General features: G+C 44.7%; 1 protein-coding gene across 8 annotated transcripts in view; it reads right to left on the bottom strand.

Annotated features, from left to right (window-relative positions):
- Positions 1-695: 695 nt before the first annotated feature.
- The window catches only part of AUH (AU RNA binding methylglutaconyl-CoA hydratase), a 144788-nt gene continuing 124774 nt past the window's right edge, over positions 696-20709 (bottom strand). For 6 of the 8 annotated variants that reach the window (XM_074355662.1, XM_074355664.1, XM_074355660.1 and 3 more), the window contains 4 exons: positions 10680-10867; positions 7236-7286; positions 5924-5971; positions 696-1313 (listed from right to left, as the gene is read on the bottom strand). In XM_074355662.1, the coding sequence (XP_074211763.1) occupies positions 1236-1313; positions 5924-5971; positions 7236-7286; positions 10680-10867 (365 nt within the window). In that variant the 3' untranslated portion in view covers positions 696-1235. Of the gene's footprint in view, positions 1314-5923; positions 5972-7235; positions 7287-10679; positions 10868-20709 lie in introns of those variants that run through there. The other 2 variants (XM_074355661.1, XM_074355669.1) reach the window with 2 other exon arrangements.

Raw genomic sequence — 20709 nt, 5'->3', positions numbered from 1 at the left:
CTGCTTCCAAGAGCAAGGGAGCCGTGGTGCTGAGCCGGGGGGAGGCACGAACAGGTCACGCTCGCGCCAAGCTTGACTTCGGGGCGGTGACGCCCAGCTGCCGTGCTCGGGGCCGGCGAGGAACAGGCGCGGTCCAGGCTCAGTGGGGCATCGCCAGCTGCTGGACGCGGCCCGGGCAGGCAGGCCGCTTTGATCAAACGCAAAGGCAGCAGCGCAGATCCGCCCCGGGAGCCGCCCTCGATTCTCCAGTTCACTACTTCCCTCACCCGTCCTGTCTGCCCACCGCGCAGGGCTGTATAAACTCGCACACCCCGAGCTCCTCCAGGGGTAGGAAGGCAGGACATTTCTGCCAGAAGGGGGCCAAAGGGGCTGCGCCCACCGCCCGTCCTGACTGGAACCAGGCGTAAAGGGCTGAGGGCAGGGCAGCGGGGAGGAGGCGTCACTCTTCATCCGGGACCCCGCCGCTGGGACGGCCACCCTGGCTGCGCCGTCTCCTTCCGGGCTGCCTGCTCGCGGGGGGCGTGGAGGTGAACAGCATGCAGGCCTCCAGGTGGCCCCGGTCTCTTTCTGGGTTAATTCTGCACCGTCCACACTGGATTCTAGGACTGGCCGCGTAAAGAGGCCACCTGAGAGAATCTAAAATCCAACAGGCGATGATATATTCAGTACAAAAACAACGGGGTAAGAGAAAAATGTCCAAGTTTTCTTTCCACTGATTTTATTTATATTTGGTCATTTTCACTCAGAATTCTGCCTGTCGGCTCCTCTTTCAGGATGAGACGTGTGTGTGCGGCTGCATGTGTGCATGATCCTCTAGAAACTTTATTTGGTATAACTTCACATTTTTGGTATATAGAAATAATTTTATTTTCATACAGTAGCACGGGAGACATACAATCATTATTTCCTAGAGTGTGCAATATATACAAATTATTCACATTAAAAAAATTAAGAACAGAAAGCCTCATATGCAGGAGGTATTTAGAAATGTGTACCTAATTCTGAGTCGATGTTTTGACAGTGTTCGTCACCAGCTCTATAAACCTGAATGGACGCGATGATGCACAGTGGGACAAAGGACACACAGGGGTCACTCCAGACACTCAGCTCAGTATACGAGTAACTCGCTCTTCACTTTGGCCATTGGGATTCCAGGTACCGAGGCACATCTGGGTCTGAGAGATGCTTCCAGAAGTACCTTTATGACACTGGCATTTTAACCATTTCTGTTTCTCCTATTCTCCTTTATAGCGAGGGGTCCTCTTCTCTTTAAAAGCAAGAAGGCCTTCAAGTCTGTCTTTTGTTGGAATAGTCTAAGAGAAACAAAACATTGCGTCATCTATGCCGAAAAGTAAAAACAACTGCAAAAGATTAACAAGGCTACCGCGCTTCTAAGGGAACCTAATTAAAAGGCAACCTAAATGGTGACGTCTAGCAGTCAGCTGCACAATGTCAGTTATGGGAGCGTATTTATCATCCTAACTCCAAAACACTTACTGTCCCATTTCAAATATAGTTTAATAAAATTAAGATTTTACTTTTTAGACAATTTTAGGTCCATAAAAAAAACTGAGCAGGAAGTTCAGAGTTCCCGTGCACTCCCTCCAGGCCCCCCACTGCTCCCCGTTATTAACATCCCACGTTAATGTGGCACATTTCTTACCATTAATGAACCAATATTGATGCAGTATTAGTAATTAAAGTCCATAATTTACATCAGGGTCCACTGTGCCGTATATCCCATGGATTTTGACAAACGCACAATGTCGTGCGCCTACCACTGCAGTACCACAGAGAACAGAGTAGTTTCACTGCCCTAAACGTCCCTGATGCTCCACCGCGTCACCCCTGACTCCCCGCCCCTGTCGTCTTCTCCAGAATGACAAACAGTTGGAATCACATAGTATGCAGCCTCTTAGGACGAAATCCTTCACTAAGCAGCATGCAGTTAAGGTTCCTTCACGTCCTTTCGTGGCAGGATAGCTCTCTCCTCCTACTGATAAGTAACGCCCCACTGTACGGATATACCACAGTTCGCCCATTCACCTAGTTGTTTCCAAGTCTGGCAATTATGAATGAAGCGCTGTAAACACCGGTGTGCAGGCTTTTGTGTGGACATAACTTTTCAACTAATTTGGGTAAATACATAACAGCAAGATCACTAGATCATGTGGTGAGACGCAGCTTTGTGAAGAAATGGCCAAATTGTGGCATCTCATTTTTCTTTGTAGATCTTAACGACATATGACGTGGATCGTTTTTTCCTATAGTTATTTGCCATCTGTACATCTGTTTTGGTGAGGTATCTGTTCAGACCTTATCCCCACTTTTTAACGGGTTCTTTTCTCATTGTTGAGTTTTAAAAGTTCTCTGTGTGTCTTAGATACGTCCTTCACCAGGTCTGTTTTACTAAGATTTTTCTCCCAGTCCGTGGCTTGTCTTTTTATTCTCTTCACAGTGTCTTTTGCAGAACAGAAGTTGTTAATTTTAATAAAGTCCAACAACAGATTTTTTTCTTTCATGAATTATACTTTTGGTGTTTTTTATAAAAAGCCATTGCCAAGCTCAAGGTCTCTCAGAATTTCTATGTTATCTTCAAGAAGTTTTATAGTTTTTCATTTCACATTTAGGTCTATGACCCATTTTGAGTTAATTAAAACACATTAAAAATTTATTTATATATATATATATTACTGAAGTATAATCAGCTTATAATATGTCAATTTCTGGTGTACAGCACAACACCTCAGTCATACAGGAAAATACATATATTTGTTTTCATATTCTTTTTCACCATAAATTACTACAAGACATTGAATATGGCTCCCTGGGCTAAATAGTGATTTTGAGTTAATTTTTGTGAAGATTCATTCCTTTTTTTTTTTTTTTTGCAATTGACTGTCCGGCTGCTGCAAATGAAGACAGTCTTCATTTTCAAGACTATCTTTCCTCCACTGAATTGCCTTTACTCCTTTGTCAAAGACCAGTTGACTATTTTTGTATGAATCTACTTCTGGGCTCCCTATTCTCTTCCACTGATCAGTTTGTTTTTTCTTTTGCCAGTACCCACGCTTCCTTGATTACGGCAGCTTTACAGTAAGTCTTGGAGCCAGGTAGTGTCACTTCCCCAATTTTGTTCTTCTTCAATATTGTGCTGGCTAATCTGGGTCTTTGGACTTTCCGTATACACTTTAGGATTGGTTTGCAAATATTAACAAAGTAACTTGCTAGAATTTTTATTGGGATTGCATTGAATCTATGATCAAGTTGGGAAGAAGTGACATCTTAATAATATTGAATCTCATTATCCATGAATATGGGCTTTCTCTCTATTTATTTAAATTATTTCTTTGTAAAGTTATTTCTTTATTAAATTATTTGTTTTTTTATCAGAGTTTCGCAGTTTTCCCCCCTATAGATCTTGTACATATTTTGTTAGATTTATATCTAAGCATTTTTTTTTGTGTGACCTAATATAAATTATGTTGTGTTTTTATTTCAAATCCCACATTCTTCACTGCTGGTATACAGGGAAGCAACTGACTTTCGTATATTAACCTTGTGTCATGCAATCTTGCTCTGCCTGCTTGTTAGTTACAGTGGGTTTTTGTTGTTGCTGTTGATTCTTTGGGATGTTCTACATGGGTAAGTACATCACTTACAAACAGTTTACGTCTTCCTTCCCAATTCTTGTATCTTTTATTCCTTTTTCTTGTCTTATCGCATTAGCTAGGACTTCTAGTAGATGCTGAAAAGGAGTGATGAGGGGGAACATCCTTGCAATGTTCCTACTCATTAAGTAGAACACCTGTAGGTTTTCTGTAGAAGTTCTTAAAAAGTTGGGGAAATTCCCATCTAGTCATAGTTTGCTGAGAGTTTTTATCATGAATAAGTATTGAATTCTGTTAAATGCTTTTTCTGCTTGTTAATACAATCATATGATTTTTCCTGTTTAGCTTGCTGATGCGATGAATTAAATAAATTTTTGAGTGTTGGACCAGACTTGCATATCGGGAAAAAAAATCTCACTTGGTTGTGACATATAATTCTTTTTATACACTGCTGGATTTAGCTTACTAATATGTACATATATTTATACTTTTTTGGGGGGGTTTGCTAATATTTTGTTGAGGATTTCTATATCTACATTCATGAGAGGTAATGTTCTATAGTTTTCCTTTCTTGTAATGTCTTTAGTTTTGTTATCAGGATAATACTGTCCTCATGGAATAAGTTAGGAAGTGCTCCTTCTGCTTCCAATGTCTGGAAAAGACTACAGAGAATTGGTATAATTTCTTCCTTAAACGTCTGGTAGAATTCACCAATGAAACCACCTGGGCCAGGTGCTTCCTATTTTGGAAGTCTGTTAGTCATTGCTGCAATTTCTTCGACAAACATAGGACTATTCAGATGAGCTATTTCTCCTTTGGTGAATTTTGCTATATTGTGTCTTTCAAGGAATTGATCCATTTCCTCTAGGCTATGAAATTTGTGAGCATATAGTTGTTCACAGCATTCCTTTATTATCGTTTCAATGTCCATGGGATCAGCAGTAATGATCTTTCCTGTATTTCTGATATAATTTTTATCTGCAGTCTTTTTTCCTTGATTAGCCTGACTGGAAACGGTCAATTTTATAGATCTTTATGAAGAACCAATTTTTGGTTTTGTTTTTTATCTATTGTCTATTTTCAATTTCATTGTCTTCTGCTCTGAAGTACTACTGATAGTCTTCTGCTGACTTTGAACTTAATTTGCTCTTCTTTTCCCCACTTTCATTAAGGTAGGAAGTGAGTACTGATTTCAGATCTTTCTTTTCTGACACACGCATTCAATGCTATAAATTTCTCTCGAAGCACTGTTTTTGATGCATTCTCACAAATTTTGATAAGTTGTATTTTCACTTTGATTTAATTCAAAATGTATTTTAATTCCTCCTGAGGCTCCCTCTTTGACACACATGTTATTTAGAAGTGTATCGTTTAGCCTTATTAAAAAGGTTACTTCTCACCATCAGTAGGTGGGATTTTCCATCTATCTCACTGTTACTGACTTCTAGTTTAATTCCACTGTGGTCTGACAGAACACTTTGCATGATTTCTGTTCCCTTACACTTGATAAGGTGTGGCCAGATATGCTTTTAAAATTTTTCTTCAAACTCTGAGGTTGTCCATGTGTAAGAGGCTGGTAATTTAGTTCATCCATGGCATGTGCTCATCAATGACAGGTGGTAATTTATACATACAGACCAGGCGCAGAGCACACTCTGGCTACTGCTCCTAATTTATGATGCTGCCATGCCTAAGTGGGAGCTGACACCATTTCCAATTCTCAGGAAAGGTAGAACAAAATTCTTCTGCTACTTTAGATGTCGTTAAACAAAGTTATATCCTCCATTTAAAAAAAGGATGGAAGAAAGGAAGGGAGGAAGGAAGATTTGTTCCTCTACAGAAAGCCTTATTCATTTGTGTACAAAAAAGAAAACTGTGTACATAGTTGAATGAGTGAACTTTCAGGGTAGGAGGAGAGGCTCAGAACATTGGGAAAAGCCAATGTGTCTCCAACACCAATGTTTCCCAGCAGGCGCGTGCTCACTGCTGCCTTTTTCTCACCTCTCCACGCTGGGGTGAGGGTTCAAGGCCACACCCACAAAATACAACATGAGTCAGAGAGACAGCTACAGCATGAATGGTACTAACTTAATTATTCTAAGAGTTTTCTGAACTACAGAGGCAGGAGTCATCAGCATGGGCAACAGAATCAGTGTAAGAGCTGGCAACAGTCAAATAGCAGAAACAAGTAGTTTTAACTCATCTGTACGGTTCCAGGATAGGCACGAGTGCCACCTCGCTCAGTGATCCACAATGCAGCTGACTTACACGGAGGAAGGGCTGTCCTCACTGAACATGACTGTGTGACATACCTGAGCGTAGCACGCTTCTTCGATGGCTAATCCCGTGACCAGGTCGACCTGAGGATAAAAAGGTACGTCGTTTCAGCAAGAAGCACTCTTAAGAACATTGTGTCCTCAATATACACATAAATCCAAGCTGAATAACCTTGTTCCAAAAGGACACTCTTTCAGTGTAATCGGAAGTATGGCCAGCATGAGAAACTCTGCAGCCAGGCCGCCTGGGTTCAAATTCTGACCCCAGCACACGGGAGCTGCGAAGCCCGCCTACACAGCTGCAGCCTCAGGGCGGCGGCTCTGAAGAAGGGGCTGATTACAGTAGGTACCAGCTGGGGTTACTGCGAGGGTCGAATGAGTTCTTCCAGGTCAAGTCTTCATAAAGTACAATTTATATATATATGGTCTGCACATAGTGGGGTCATAGCGGGTCTTTGCTATTAATATTGTTACTGCTATGTAAGAATTTTTTAAAAAAAACCAATCAAATACTTTGTAAATTAAGAACATGTATTTATTGCTAATCAATTCAACCTCCTTTAACGCTGCGGAGGCCATGAAGATACCGTGGCCTCTGGGTCTGCAAGGAAGAAGTATCTTCCTTCAAAATGCTCAGAATATTCAGAACTTCTTATGATAATAAAAAGCCCAGTGTAAAGGGGAGGGTGGAGCTCGGTGGCAGAGTGCCTGCTTAGCGTGCACAGGGTTCAATCCCTGGTGCCTCCATTGAGCAAATAAACCTAATTACTGCCCCCTTCCCCCAAATAAATAAAAGTAGTTAGAAAAAAACAAAAGCCCAGTATAAATGGGTACCCCCATCACCCCCTTGCCCTGCCTCCTCCTCCCCCTGGCCTGGGGCCTCTGCCCCTTCGGAGCCACCTCTCGGGGGTAACCCGGGGCCCCTACAGGGCTTCTGTGTGTCCTGCTGCAGAAAGCACGCGGAGAACTTAAAGATGGTCTCCATCTTTAGGAGGAGCTTTGAGTCAGGAAGCTCTCCTTGGGACAGTACTTGATACTGGTGCTGAGAATACACAGAATGCCCCTTTCCTTTGGTTTTCTGTGAACTACTAGCCAGTAAACCGCTCCATGAACTCAATGGCAAAATCAGCGGGCATCAGTGAGATAAATGAATTCCAGGACTATGATCCTGAAGCAAAACAGCTATACGCGGAACGAAATCAGTGATGCAGCGAGAAGGAGCCTCAGACACTCTCAGTAGCAGCTGCAGTGAAACAGCTCTACCTCAGACTATTAACAAAATAATGGTTCACGCCAGTTAAATCTCCACCACCTATTCCAACAAAAACCCCAAGCCTAAGGCACTCACCTCCATCCCTTGATTAATTGCTAACTTTGCCACTCTCATTGCAACAGGGCCCTAAAATGCAAACAGGTTTTAATTATTATTTATGCAAATCATGTTGTACATCTCAGTAAAATTCAGGAATTCCCTTTGCTGGATCCATGGCATAGAAGCAACAGTGGTTGTAAGACAGTGGATGGAAGTTTTATTTTCGGAGATTTGCAAGGTCTTAAGGAAACAGCAGTGGTCACATTCTGTTGCAGCAGCAGGTGACCCGGAGCCCACAGCACGCTGTGACACAGAAAACTGCACGCAGATGGTGTGTGTCCAGCAGAGGGCTTTTCCCTGTTCAGCAAATCTCCTTACAAGTTAAGCAGGAAAGAGGAGATAAAGAGCTTGGCACCACACCCATCAGTGTACGACAGAAGCCGGCGAAGGGGCTGACCTACTGACTAACGAGGGGCTCAGGCAGCATCCGTTTCGGGCACTGGATCTGATCTTTCTTCCCTGGGCATCAGTAACCAACCACGATGACAACACCTTATTAAGACGTGTCCTCCCACAGCACACAAACGCTCAAGGTCCAAATAGGTCCTTCAGGACGTGTGAGGGTCACAGAGGGAAAAACTGGAAGTCCTCTGTGAGGAGGGACACATTACTTCTGTCTTAGAAAACCGCCATCCTCCAGATGGAATCCGGTTATTTGATCACATTTTAAATTCCTAAAAGTTGTTTACGGGTGATGAATCAGAATTCAATGGCATATTTTAAAGTGTCTTTTGAATTAAAATGCAAGAGGCTGTAAATAAGAAACACAGCAAAGGACTCCAGGAAGTGAATGGATAAATGCACAGCGGCAGGAAAAAAACGCCTTTCGTCCCTGTTCGGGGGTTTTGGTTATCAGTCTTAGCCTACCCAAATCCTCTTCCTAAATCACGTGCTGAAAAACCTTTCTCAGAGGCGGCAATCTCCTGAGGCTTAGGCAACGATCTTAATTAGAATTCTTCCAAATGTGATTTGTATGTTTGTATGTATGGTCTACACTGCCATTTGTTTGTTGGTTTGTTTTTAAGACCATCAATTCAGGTTTGTAAACAGAGTGCTCCTCTCAATGGAAATCTTATCCATTCACTTTTATCACCAGCTGACCCAGACAGGGTGCTTGCCATGTGCACACACAGCCCCAGGCCCCTCGTTAAAATGGAGATGAAGATTCGGGGGTCAGGGAGGGGCCTGGGGAGTCCGTACATCTAACATGCCCCCCCTAAACTGCTAGTGCACAGACCACACGTAGCAAGGTTTAGAAATTTGGAAAAGCAGAATGATGAAGATGCTATTAAACATAATGTTTATTTGGTTAACTTCCCTTTCAAAATGTAAAACCAGTGCCTCTTCTACATGTACAAACCTTTTTTCTCAGAGAGGAAAATGGAAGTAACATATGATGCCAGAATCACCTAGAAACATTTTTACAGAAGCTTTCTAATTATTTGGAAGAGTAATCATTCAGAAACAAACCCTGTAAAAACAAAGATTATTCCACTTCAAATGCTGTTTTGTAATTTTTGCATAGAGTTTCGCAGTTACACATTTTCCGAAGTCATCTGACATTTCCCTTCACCTGGGGAAAAGTTAATTTTAGCAGTGAACGTCCTCAGAGGCACGGCCCTCAGAGGACAGGGGCGACGAGCGCAGCCTGGCTCACCACGTGGCGCGGCTAGATGTCAGGTTGGAGGTGGGGGGGCTCGTAGGCGGGTTGAGCTGTGGGTGGTGGTGGCATTAATGGCACAGCTGTCACAGGAGAAAGGGCCAGTTCCCAGGGGTGAGGTAAGGAATGTGAACCACAGAGATGCCAAGGGGCTAATGAGCCACTTGGGTGGGGATCCGGAACGCTCACATCCAAGGCCCAGGGGAGGCTGTGAGTCTCGGAACCAGAATTATGCCACAACGTGTCTTAAATACACCCCTTTATGTCAGCTGAAACGTGCACTGCTCGTACATTCTTAAGCCAAAGGAAGTCATTAAACCTTACAGAGTTGAACTGTTACTTCTACTGACATTTGCATCTTTAATCTCTCTTTAGGTAGATGTTTCCTTAATATTTTGAAGAAATATTAATACCACAGTTACAGTGAGAGCTTTTTTTTCCCCTTAAAATAGTGAAAGTCGAATTGCGCTCTACACTGGAAATTGACACACCATTGTAAACTGACTACAACTCAATAAAATAAAACTTAAAAAAATAGCAGACGTCTTTTTATTTGCCCTCTCTCCACCAAGTCAGAGTATAAGGCTCCGTACTACCTCCTAATGAGGCATACACTATTTATGGGTCCCACCTTAGCAGAGCTTACAGCTCAAGCACGGGCTGAGAAGGGCTGACACCTCGCATCAGCGCCAGGCAGCGTGGTTTTAGAAGCCAACAAATGCGAGGCCCCGTCCGGCAGCTCTCAGGGGGCAGGTATGTCACAGCAGACCTGGCCTCTGACAACAAAGAACTCCCAGACCGCCTTCTAAAACTGGACGCAAACCTCCGAACAAACGTGGGAGGTGGGAGGGTGTATGCATTTTTCTAGAGAGAGATTTCATGAGACTCCCAGAAGGACCCACGGCCCCAAAACACGGTACAAAACCTGTTTGAATTACAGAGGATGTAATTTTGACCCCAGAAATGCTTAGGGGGTTATGGAACGTTATACTCCATCAGGAGTAAACACAAGCCACTAATTGTTTATACAGCGAAACTCGCTTAATCCAGGATTTCAGAAGGAAAGATTTGAAAAACACTCCTGAAAGAGTGAGACCCAAGAAAGCACCGAAACGGGACCCTCGGCGCGCGGCGGCTGCTGTCACTCACGTGGACTCGGACCTGCGCGCAGGCGCGGTGCGTCCCAGGGGCGGAGGCGTAATCGCGGGGGAGCGCGTGGCGCACACGGAGCTAAAGCGACGCCGGCGTCCCCGCAAAGCCAGCCGCGGGAAGACAGACAACTGGTGCGTTCGGGCGGGGCGGGCCACGCTAAGGGGTCTCCGCGGAAGCTCGCTGGGCTTAGCCGACTGTGGGCTCCTAACGTACCTGTGTTTCAGTGCGTTTCAGCTCGGGGGGGGGGGGGGGCGCGGCGTGACGGCCCATCACTGCTTCTCTTCACGCGCACAGCTCAGGTCAGACGGGCCTCGCTGGGGACCAACGCGCGCTGCTCGGAGGCTCTGTCGCGTGGTAACGTGCGTCAACTACACTGTCAGCGTCCGGCTACCGCAGGGGCCTCAGAGTCCCTTCAAATCTCAATTTTAATTCCGAAGGCTCCTGATACTAACCCAGTCTGCGGTCTCTAGTTTCACAGCCACCATGAACCTCTCTACTTGGAAAGCAAACCCAGGGGTGCGAGATGATTGTTGGTCTTGTCAACTTGCTCTAAAGTTATTTAAAAAGACAGAGATAGAAAAGAAAACAAGGAAATGTAATTAAAATACCTGAGGTAAAAACTCCCTTGCCAGGTCCAAGGCCTTTCTGTAGGCAGCGTCCCCCTCCTGGTTCTGTTCCAGAACGTGGCTGATCAAGCCCACTGCTTTGGCTTCCTGGCCATCGAGCACACGGGCAGAGAAGATGAGCTCTTTGGCCAAGGACATCCCAATGGCACGTGGCAGTCTCTGCGTCCCCCCTGCAGGGCGGATGGAGAGAAAACGGAGGCAGCGATCTGATACCCATTACTGTGAACATTTCAATGTTTCCTTTCTTCTTTTAAAAAAATAAACCAGGGCCGGAAGCTTGTACGTCAAAGTAACTGGGAAACGACTTCAAAACCGAATCTAATTTCTTGGCTTATAAAATTACTAACACCCAAAAAGCACGTTAAGAATCGGATCATTACTAAGTGATTCTGACGCCGGCCATTCCTTGCAACACAGTAACAGTGTCTTCCTGAATCCCATCCACCGTCATTATCATGTCAGGAACCAAAAGATGCCCCAGCACCAGGGGGGCAAGCTTTTCTCTCCCTTGGCCCCCTCACCAGAGGAATGACAGGTCCACCAAGCCTAGTATTTCTCTCTCTGTTTAGATAAAACAGCAAATTCTGAGAAATCTAACTCGTGTGCTTTTTAAAGACTCATTTATGGTAAATGAACTGTGAACTAATTTTACTTTAATGAAAATTAGGAGAAAAAAAAAAAAACACCAGATAATTACTCATGAAAATAGGCTTTGTCTGGGGGTTTTATTCTTCACTGCAAGTACTAATCGTCCACTGACGCCCTGATCCATTAGGGCCATCTGTCAGCATCTTTGAGTGACGTGCCTGGGACCTCGTTCAATGGAAAGCTGGACCAAAGCAGGGAATACTCTTATTGGCAGCTTCAATTCCTGCCAATAAGAATATGAAAACAGCTGCAGATCTCAAGTCTTATCTTTAAATCTTAAAGTGGCGGCTGGGCGGCCCAGGAGGCCGAGGAAAGGCCGACTGCTAAGGCTCAGAGGAGAAAAAGAAAAAGCAAACTGATGGCCTGTAACCTGACTGAGCTCACAGTGTTTCTGTGACCCATAAAGTTTTTTATCTTATTTTTTTACTGAAGTATAGTCAGTTTACAATGTTGTGTCAATTTCTGGTGCACAGCACAATGCTCCAGTCACACATGAATATACATATATTCATTTTCAGATTCTTTTCACCATGAGCTACTACAAGATATTGAATACAGTTCCCTGTACTGTACAGTATAAACTTGTTTATCTGTTTTATATATACCAGTCAGTATCTGCAAATCTCGAACTCCCAATTTATCCCTTCCCACCCACTTCCCCACTGGTAACCATAAGTTTGTTTCCTGTGTCTGTGAGTCTGTTTCTGTTTTATAAATAAGTTCATTTGCCTTTTTTTTTTTTTTAGAGTCCACATATAAGGGATACCATATGGTATTTTTCTTTCTCTTTCTGGCTTACTTCACTTAGAATGACAGCCTCCAGGTCCATCCATGTTGCTGCAAATGGCATTATTTTATTATTTTTATGGCTAAGTAGTATTCCATTGCATAAATATACCACAGCTTCTTTATCCAGTCATCTGTCGATGGACGTTTAGGTTGTTTCCATATTTTGGCTATTGTAAATAGTGCTGCTATGAACACTGGGGTGCATGTATCTTTTTGAATTAAGGTTCCCTCTGGATACATGTCCAGGAGTGGGATTGCTGGATGAAGTTTAAACTTTTTTTTTCTACATTAGTTATCAACATTTAAAAAGAGGGTAGCCGATTTCTTATAAAAACCAATTTCCACCCGCAGCTGTTCCTTTTAGATGCAATGGACTCTAGTTGGCCACAACCTCCTCCATTCTCTATGACTCCAACACTTTAGAGATTGAGAAGTTTTGATTTCCTTTAAGCAACTTTCAAAGGAAGGCAAAATCTTTTCTTTTTCACATCTCAGTCAAAAGTAGGGGAGACAAGTTTCAAGAAAGCGTATTTCCCTTCAGTAATTAAGTATATTCCTACATGTTTGACAAAGAAAGATGCCAGCATTGGAAGAGCATAGCTTACGATGCTGTGATTCAAAAACCATGTTGAGAAGCATGCCCGTGTTTTAAAATATAGGTGATTAAACAAAGAGACAAACAAACATACCTCAAAAGGACTGACATTTTTGAACAGGGATTGCCATTAACCATAAATAAGGACCACTTCTGTAAAGTGCAGTTCTATATTAAGTGTTTACACTGCCCGAGTAGTTAGAGATGATAAGTTTATAGGTATTTTATGTAACATGACAAAAAAATGTGTATCTAAAAAAAAAAATGAAGTGCTGACAAATTTAAATCAAACTGCAAACAATGATGTTCAGTGTGGTGAAGATCGGGGCTGAGAGCTTACAGGATAAGCTGCATGAAAGAGAAATTATTTATGGTGTTTCCAAAGGCAGCTGATTAGAACAGGGATGTAAATGGTACAAACCAGGAGCTGTATTTGCTCGAGGAACTGATGAGAATTTTCATGAGACGAAAGAACCTGCGGGTAAGAGTAGTCGTGATGAGCACATTAGCAAATGATCCTTTGCTGGGTCCTGTGAACAGTTTAGGGGAGATTGGTCAAAACTAACAATGTGACCCTCAACGGTCATTCTTAGTGCTTTTATGCAGCTGAAACTCAATATTTTGCAAGTCCACATAGCTTAAGCCCATTCATCATGTTATTCTGTTTACAGTATGATTCTCCAGGAATGAAGATTTTGTAAAAATTTAACAAAGGGAACAGTCGTGAAACTAACACGACAAAAACAGAGCCAGATGGCACAAAACGCTAAGCTTTGCTCGGTGAAATGGATACGTAACCCGTCTGCCTGCCGAAGGACATGACGTGAGGCTGAGAGGCAAGGGGCTGAAGAAGAGGCACTTCTGTTCTGTTGAAAACGGCCCATCACAGCATCCAAGGGAAGATGCACAACTTGGCTCATCAACTAACACTGAATCCAAGACTTGGCTTTTTGGGTTGACATCATGAACTACCCACTCTAGGGACCTCGTGCTAAGCACAGTCACACAGTGTTTGTCCTTTTGTGGCTGGCCTTCTTCACTTAGCATAAAGTCTTCAAGGTCCATCTCTATCGTAGCATGCGTCAGAATTTCATTCCTTTGTAAGGCTGCATAATACTGCATTGTATGAATACGCTATGTTTTGTTTATTCATTCGCCTGTTGATGGACACTTGGGTTGCTTCCACCTTTTGGCTATGATGAATAATGCTGTTATGACTATGTGTGTAGAAATTTCTCCTCAAGGCCCTGCTTTCAATTTCAACTCTTTTGAGTAAATATCCAGAAGCTGGATTGCTGGAACATGTAATAAACCCTTGTTTAATTTTCTGAGGAACAGCCATGCTGTTGTTCACAGCAGCGGCACCATTCTACATTCCCGCCAGCAGGGCACAAGTGCTCCAATTTCTCCACATTCTCGCCAACACTTGTCATTTTCTGCTTTTTCTTGGGGGGGGGGGGGTTGATGATGGCGATCCTAACAGGTGTGAAACGGTTATCTCACTGCAGGTTTTGATTTGTGCTGCCCTAACAACTAGTGATGTTGAGCAACCTTTCATGTATCTTCCTGGAGAAAAGTCCACTTAAGTCCTTTGCCCATTTCTCACTCGGGTTGTTCTGTTGCTGAGTTGTGCGAGTTACAGACATTTTCTCCCAGTCCTTGGGCTGCCTTTTCACTCTGTTGATAGTAGCCTTGGATGCACGCAAGTTTTTAATTTTGATGAAATCCAATTTATCTATTTTTTTCTTTTGCTGCCTTTGCATTTGGTGTTGTAGCCAAGAAATCGCCAAATCCAATGCCATAAGTTTTTCCTGTTTTCTTCTGAGGGTTTTGTAGTTTCAACTCTTACACTAAGGTATTTGACCCATTTCGAGGTAACTGTTGTACGTGGTGTACGGTGAGGGTCCAACTTCATTCTTTTATGGGTAGAAATTGTTTCCCCCACACTACGTCAAAAGGCGCATTCTTGAACACTTACACAAGTATGTGATTTAATTTGCTCATTCTTACCAAAACTTTATCTTTAGGAAACCTGTTTGGTAAGAAATGATCGGGCCCGCTTTCATATGCAGCAGTCAGTCTGCCGAAATCAAAGGCTGACAGTCACAACTACTATTTTTACATTTAAGGAATTAGAGGTAACTGACCCCCTACCATCCCCGGCATATGAAACTTGTGATTTCAAACTTTATAAAAATGCTCAGTGAATACTGATACTGTGAGCAAAGAGCTGTACAAATGCAAGTTACTGAACTGCCGTGCGATACGACACGAAGAACTCAACATGACTGACGTGGAATCGCAGATTTCCTCCGAGTGTCTCAGGAACAGCTGTTCCACGTGGGAAGTCTTTTCACGCCGACATTCTGGTCCAGTTTAGAAGTACTTCTGTTTACAAATAGCTATTTTCTATGATGAAATAAAGCAAAACTTAACACTACTGCTCATTAGGGAAGCAAGGTTCAGTGTAGCATCGTGTCCCGCAACCTGAGAGACAAGATGCACCACTGGGGTGTCGTGGGGAAGAAATGGCGTCAGATCTTTCAAGCTCCAAATGCAAAAAGGAGTCTAGTACTCTCTCTAGAGAGTCTAATTCTCTCTAGTAGAGAATTTCATCTTTTATTAATTCTGAATATTAAATCCCAGTTATTAGCTTAGAGTTAGGTTAAAAAAAAAAAAAAACGAAGCCGTGTGTTGTATTTCTGTCAGTTGCTTTTCTTACACCAGGCTTACTTCATTTGATCACACAACCCACTTAGTTCCAAGAGGGATCTGAGTTCAGGATCACTAAAGCGCCCTGTCTGGATACGGTCTGGGGGGAACGGAGAAATTAAACAGTGGAATTAAAAATAAGGATGTCCCCAGTGGGATTAAAACTGTTCTGCTCTGACAGCAGCCCTAATGCATTCAAAATCACATGGGTCTGGGACTCGACTCAAAGCTGCGGTACTGTCCATCCCAACAGCGTCCAGCCTGGAGCCCCAACTCCTGGTCGCGCCCTGCTCCGAGACTCACAGAGTTTTAGTAACTTGCCCGAAGCCACAAAGTTAGGCTGTAGAAACAGGATTCAAACATACCTCTGCCTGAATCTTATCTACCATGTGGTAAGGAAGTAAAGAGCACTTACGAGATAAATTCATGGCTTGAGTTTATTTTATAAAATAAAAGGCATGTCCGTGGTATACGTAAGCAGGGACGTAATATAAGTAGTCATGTACATATATCACATGCACCCAGAAAGCTGTCTCTGGGGTCCGCTGATAGATAATGATCATTTCTTAATTTATTTTACCTTGCTGTATTTCAAAAATGTCCCGCGACGCGTAGGTAATAGGGCAGGTAATAGCGATCAAAGTGCTACGTCATTTCTGACGGGCACGGCACAGGGAGACAAAGAGCCGGCCACGGAGTGGAAGCGCCCCAGCCACTCCGTGCCTGCGTCCCCGGGGGCTCTCCTGGGCTGCGGGGTCACGAGGAAGGGATCACGGTGTCAGCAGGGCACACACTCAGGCGGCACTCCTGCAGGCGTCCCACGGTACTACCGAACACGGGGACAAGTCTGAACGCGAGCTGAAAGCTTCCACAGTCAACTTTTACCCTTCCCGGGGGCAGTAAACTTGGCGTATGTTTTGCTTCTACAAAAAAACACCTCCTGAGTCACTTCACTGCCTACCAGAAAAGGGCCCCCGGGGGCGCTCCATGAATCTGCATGAAGGTGCCTCAGAGGAGCAAGCAGAAAGGGCGACAACGCTCGTTACTGTGCTGAGAAGGACAGGAAGCACCTCGGACGCCGACCCCCGCCCCCTTCACACGGTGGGAGCGCTCCGGAAACGCCAGCTGCTCTCGTAAGGCCTCTGCTCTGACTCTGGCAACAAGGAGATTCTGATTCGGTGGGATCTGCTGAGCCACTGCTGTGAAACGCGCAGAGGGAGACGATTCACTTTCAATAAAGAAACAGAGTTTACAGAGGAACCAAATGAGCATTCACCACTTCAGAACAGTCACCTCAAATGTTGTATGTATACTTGTTATCCAGGACCATTTGGGAACTCCTCTTTTGGAACTAATTTCCAACATGCTACATTTGTTCATTCATTCAACAAGTATTTATTGCAGTTTCCTGTTCTGGACAGGTGGATACAGCTGTGAACCAAACACAGCCCTGCCCCCAGGAGCTTATACTCCCATGGGGAAGCCCCCCATAAGCATGGTTAGAGAGTAGAGTGTGCCGGGGGGGTGGGGTGTACACAGTGTAGACAGGATGGCCACAGAGGGGCTCTGAGGAGGTGACACTGGAGCCAAGAACAGAAGAAACTAAGGAGAACACAGTGCACACGACTTGCTGGGGTCATGTCTGGCCCACAGAGGAGCACAGGGAGACCAGAGCAGCTGGAGCACAGCCCGAGAGGAGCAGGTCCAGATCCCATAGGTCCCTTGGGCCTGGAAGGACCTACAGCTTCCTGAGGGTGACAGAAAGCCACAGAGCATCTGAGAGCATCTTCTGAAAACAGTGGTGCAGGATCATCCATCACTGGTGAAGATCTGGGCTTGAGGACAAGCTGGGGTCATGAGGAGCCAAGAAGATGAAGGAGGTTGGGTATATGTTCATACTATTTGTGGTAGGGCTCCAAGAGGCTCAGAGAGGAATTTCAAAATGAGTTCACAAATATTTTCAACGCCTGTCATGTTTTAGCTGCTCGACATCCGATGCCCCCATTAAAATCCTGGTCTTGTTGCTGGAGAAACCCCCAGCTGTGTGCAGCCTGGGGCAGCAGAGAATCCCTCCAGTGGAAGCCCAGGGAGCCAGATTCTCCTCCCTTCCGCCCCGGCACAGCAGGGCAGGCATCAGCCAGGCCTGGTCCACCGGAAGCCACTTCTCATGGCCAGGAATCCTGAATGGGTGACCCTGTAACATGGAGACTTTCGAGCTTGTAGGCAACGCAGGAGCAGTGACGTGCTGACTGATGGTTCTTGTATCGTGACCCCTGCCACGGTGCAGACTGTGAGCTTCCAGGGCTCCTAGGGTCCAGTCTGTGCTCTCAGCCTGATTCTCTAGCCATCTGTTGATTCTGGGACCCTTACAGTAAGTTGCCTTTTCATTCAGGGTAGCCAGCCAATTTCTAGCGTGTGCTTTCCAAATCACACACGACACAATGACATGCTAGCAGTCTGGGTTTCTCTTTCAAAAACAGTTAGATGATGCTGGATGGGAGTTTGTCTGTTCTACTTTTCCAACGTAAAACCCATCTGTTCAATCTCTAATTTATTGGTCAGGTGACCCAGTGTGTGCCAGACGCTGTCCCAGGTGCTGAACAGTGGTGACCCAGAAAGGCCACCCCAGATCTTACAGAGCTTACCTCTTTGAGAAAGAGGGAAGAAAAAGAGCAATAAACCAGCATGCGGACAAGAGAGAACTGAGGGTGTGATGAAGAGAATTTAAGGCAGGGGAAAATGTCCCGAGAAAATCATCAGACGGCTGATTCAGACTGGGTGGTTGGAGAAGGTCTGCTGGGTAAAGGTGAGGCCCATGTCTGATGCCAACAGGGCAGCCAAGTGAAGGTCAGAGAAAGCACCCAGAGATGAGGTCAGCCAAGCAAAGGCCCTGAGGTCAAGCCAAGCTTAGCACATCTGAGGAAGAGGAAGGAGGCCACTGTAGCCATGGGGAGAAGGATGGGAGGGGAACGGCAGAAGTGAAGTCGGACAGGCAGGGTTCAGACCACACAGATCCAACGCAGATCCATGTTTATACTTTAGGTATGATGTAGACACTGGAGGGTTCTGAGTGAAAAGCGACATAATTTGATTTGCATTTTAAAAGATCCTTTGTAAGCCTGGCAGAGAACAGATAGATTAAAGGGGCAAGATCAAACCGGGGTGCCCAGCTGGAGGCTACTGCTGTCCTCCAAGCGAGATACGATGACAGCTTGAACCAGGGCACCATAGGGAGGGGGGAGGGACGGGGGTGAGTGTCCAAAATTGATAGTAAAACGCATGTAGGGAGGAAGAGAAGCCAATCTAACACGACACCTAGATTCCTGGCTTGAGTGTGATTAGAAGGCAGTGCTGTTTACTGACACTGGGGAAAAGGAGGCAGTGGCGGAACACTCATGCACGTGACTGGATATCCAGTCCAATCCAAAGCCAGGGACCTGCATGTGATCACCTAGGGAGACTGTTTAGATAGAAAGGAGCAGAGGAGTCAACAAGACCCTGAGAAGTGCCCACTGAAGTGAGTCAGGGAGCAGAAATGCAGAAATGCTTAGCTGGACATCAACTCCCCACCCACCCACCCCAGCCCTCTTCCAAGGAAGTCAAGTCTACAGGGGTCTTCTAGGAAAGACCTCCCTCACTGAAATAAAGACGCCCCAGAATAAACAGGTCTTCTCTCAGGATACTGGCGTGTCTACATGTGACGTGTGGAGCAGACAATGACCCTGTGGCCATGACGGAAGCCAGGAAGGCCAGAATCTTCAAAAGACAGCACAGCAGACAGACATCACTCAGCTGCTGAACTTACTAATCCTGAATCGGCCGCACGTTGTGCCTTCTTGTGATATTACATGGTGCGTTCCGATGGTTTAAGCCTCCTAAAATAGTTTCCCGTACTTTGTACCAAAAAATGTCTGTAAGTGTAGATGGATTAGGGAAACAGATCTGAACCCACATTTTGGACAGTGGAAAGCAAACGCACTAGGAGAAATAATGGCAGGCCTGCTCGGCAAAATTAATTACGTATTTGAGATTGGTAGGCATGAGATGATTGGCATGGTTGTATTATTTCCGACCCAGCCACTCCTGGTCATCTGGTGCGAGTACAGGGCAGGGAGATACGCTGGGACCTCTCTGGACAAGTCCAAGAAGGTGCAAGGAGCTGAGTCAAAGCAACTGTTGACATGTGCTGGGCAGACACACAACACAGTAACACAATGTCAACCGTTCTGAGCACTTCATACAGATCTAATTAGCTCGTTTAATCCTTACAACTCCTCTATGAGGTTGGTGCCAAGGTAGTTAAGATCACTTGCAATAAAGTCGCACCACAAAGGACCATGAAATCTCAGCTGGGGGAGGAGAGGAGGGACTTGACTGGGAGTGACAACGTCCATGGACGTGATGATTCAATGAGGGCCAAGAAGAACTGGAAGAGGTTCAGATGTTGCAGGAATCTGGACTCAGAACAGAGCCATTACTGATGACGCTGAAATCTAGGGGATAATCATGGGGGTGCTGGGCTCAAATGGGAAGGAGGAACGGACCCCTGCAGATGCAATCAGAGACACGGAGCTGAAACTCCGTTCTGTGGACTGTGTGAAGCAATGCACACGAAGAGCTTATCACACTTCCAGGAACAAAGTTTCTTCTGTGTTTTAAAACCCGTTGAAGAGAAGTATTCGGATACTGGAAATCCATCATTCTAAATGGGGAAGGTAATAGTATCTTCTTAGCCCGTCCAACAGCTCCAAACAATTGCCCCAAATATCAATAAAATTGCTGGGAGAAAAAAAACTCAAACTGCTTTATAATAGACCATCATGATTTCTTCATGATGTTTAGCATTTTAAGCACCAATCACCTAATTATTTAACACTTAAATGAATTCATTAAGGGATAGATGTGTTTTAGGTAGGGTTCTGCTATGTGCAGAAAACAAATCTATCAAGTATGAATTATGTTTCTTTCTACGTGGCATTAAACATATAACAATAAAAATTTTTTTAAAATTTAGAAACTGTTTACTGGCCAAGTGACAAGTTAGGTGGTGAGAGGAGGAAGGGTGGAGGTCAACGAGAGCGTGCTGGTGACGGCAGGCGCAGACCTGCAAATGCCTGGGCTTTGCTCACGTCCCATCTAATTCTCTTTCTGGCACTCAAGTACAGCAAAGCAGGGAGCCCTGAACCACCATCAGAAGCCAGACGAGCTGACAGGATGAAAACACTCAAAATGGATGTCTGTCTTATTTCTTTTGCGTATGGTCTATCA

Source organism: Camelus bactrianus, chromosome 31 (assembly GCF_048773025.1).
Source record: "Camelus bactrianus isolate YW-2024 breed Bactrian camel chromosome 31, ASM4877302v1, whole genome shotgun sequence".
Classification (NCBI taxonomy): domain Eukaryota; kingdom Metazoa; phylum Chordata; class Mammalia; order Artiodactyla; family Camelidae; genus Camelus; species Camelus bactrianus.
This window is presented reverse-complemented; position numbering and strand designations above follow the sequence as displayed.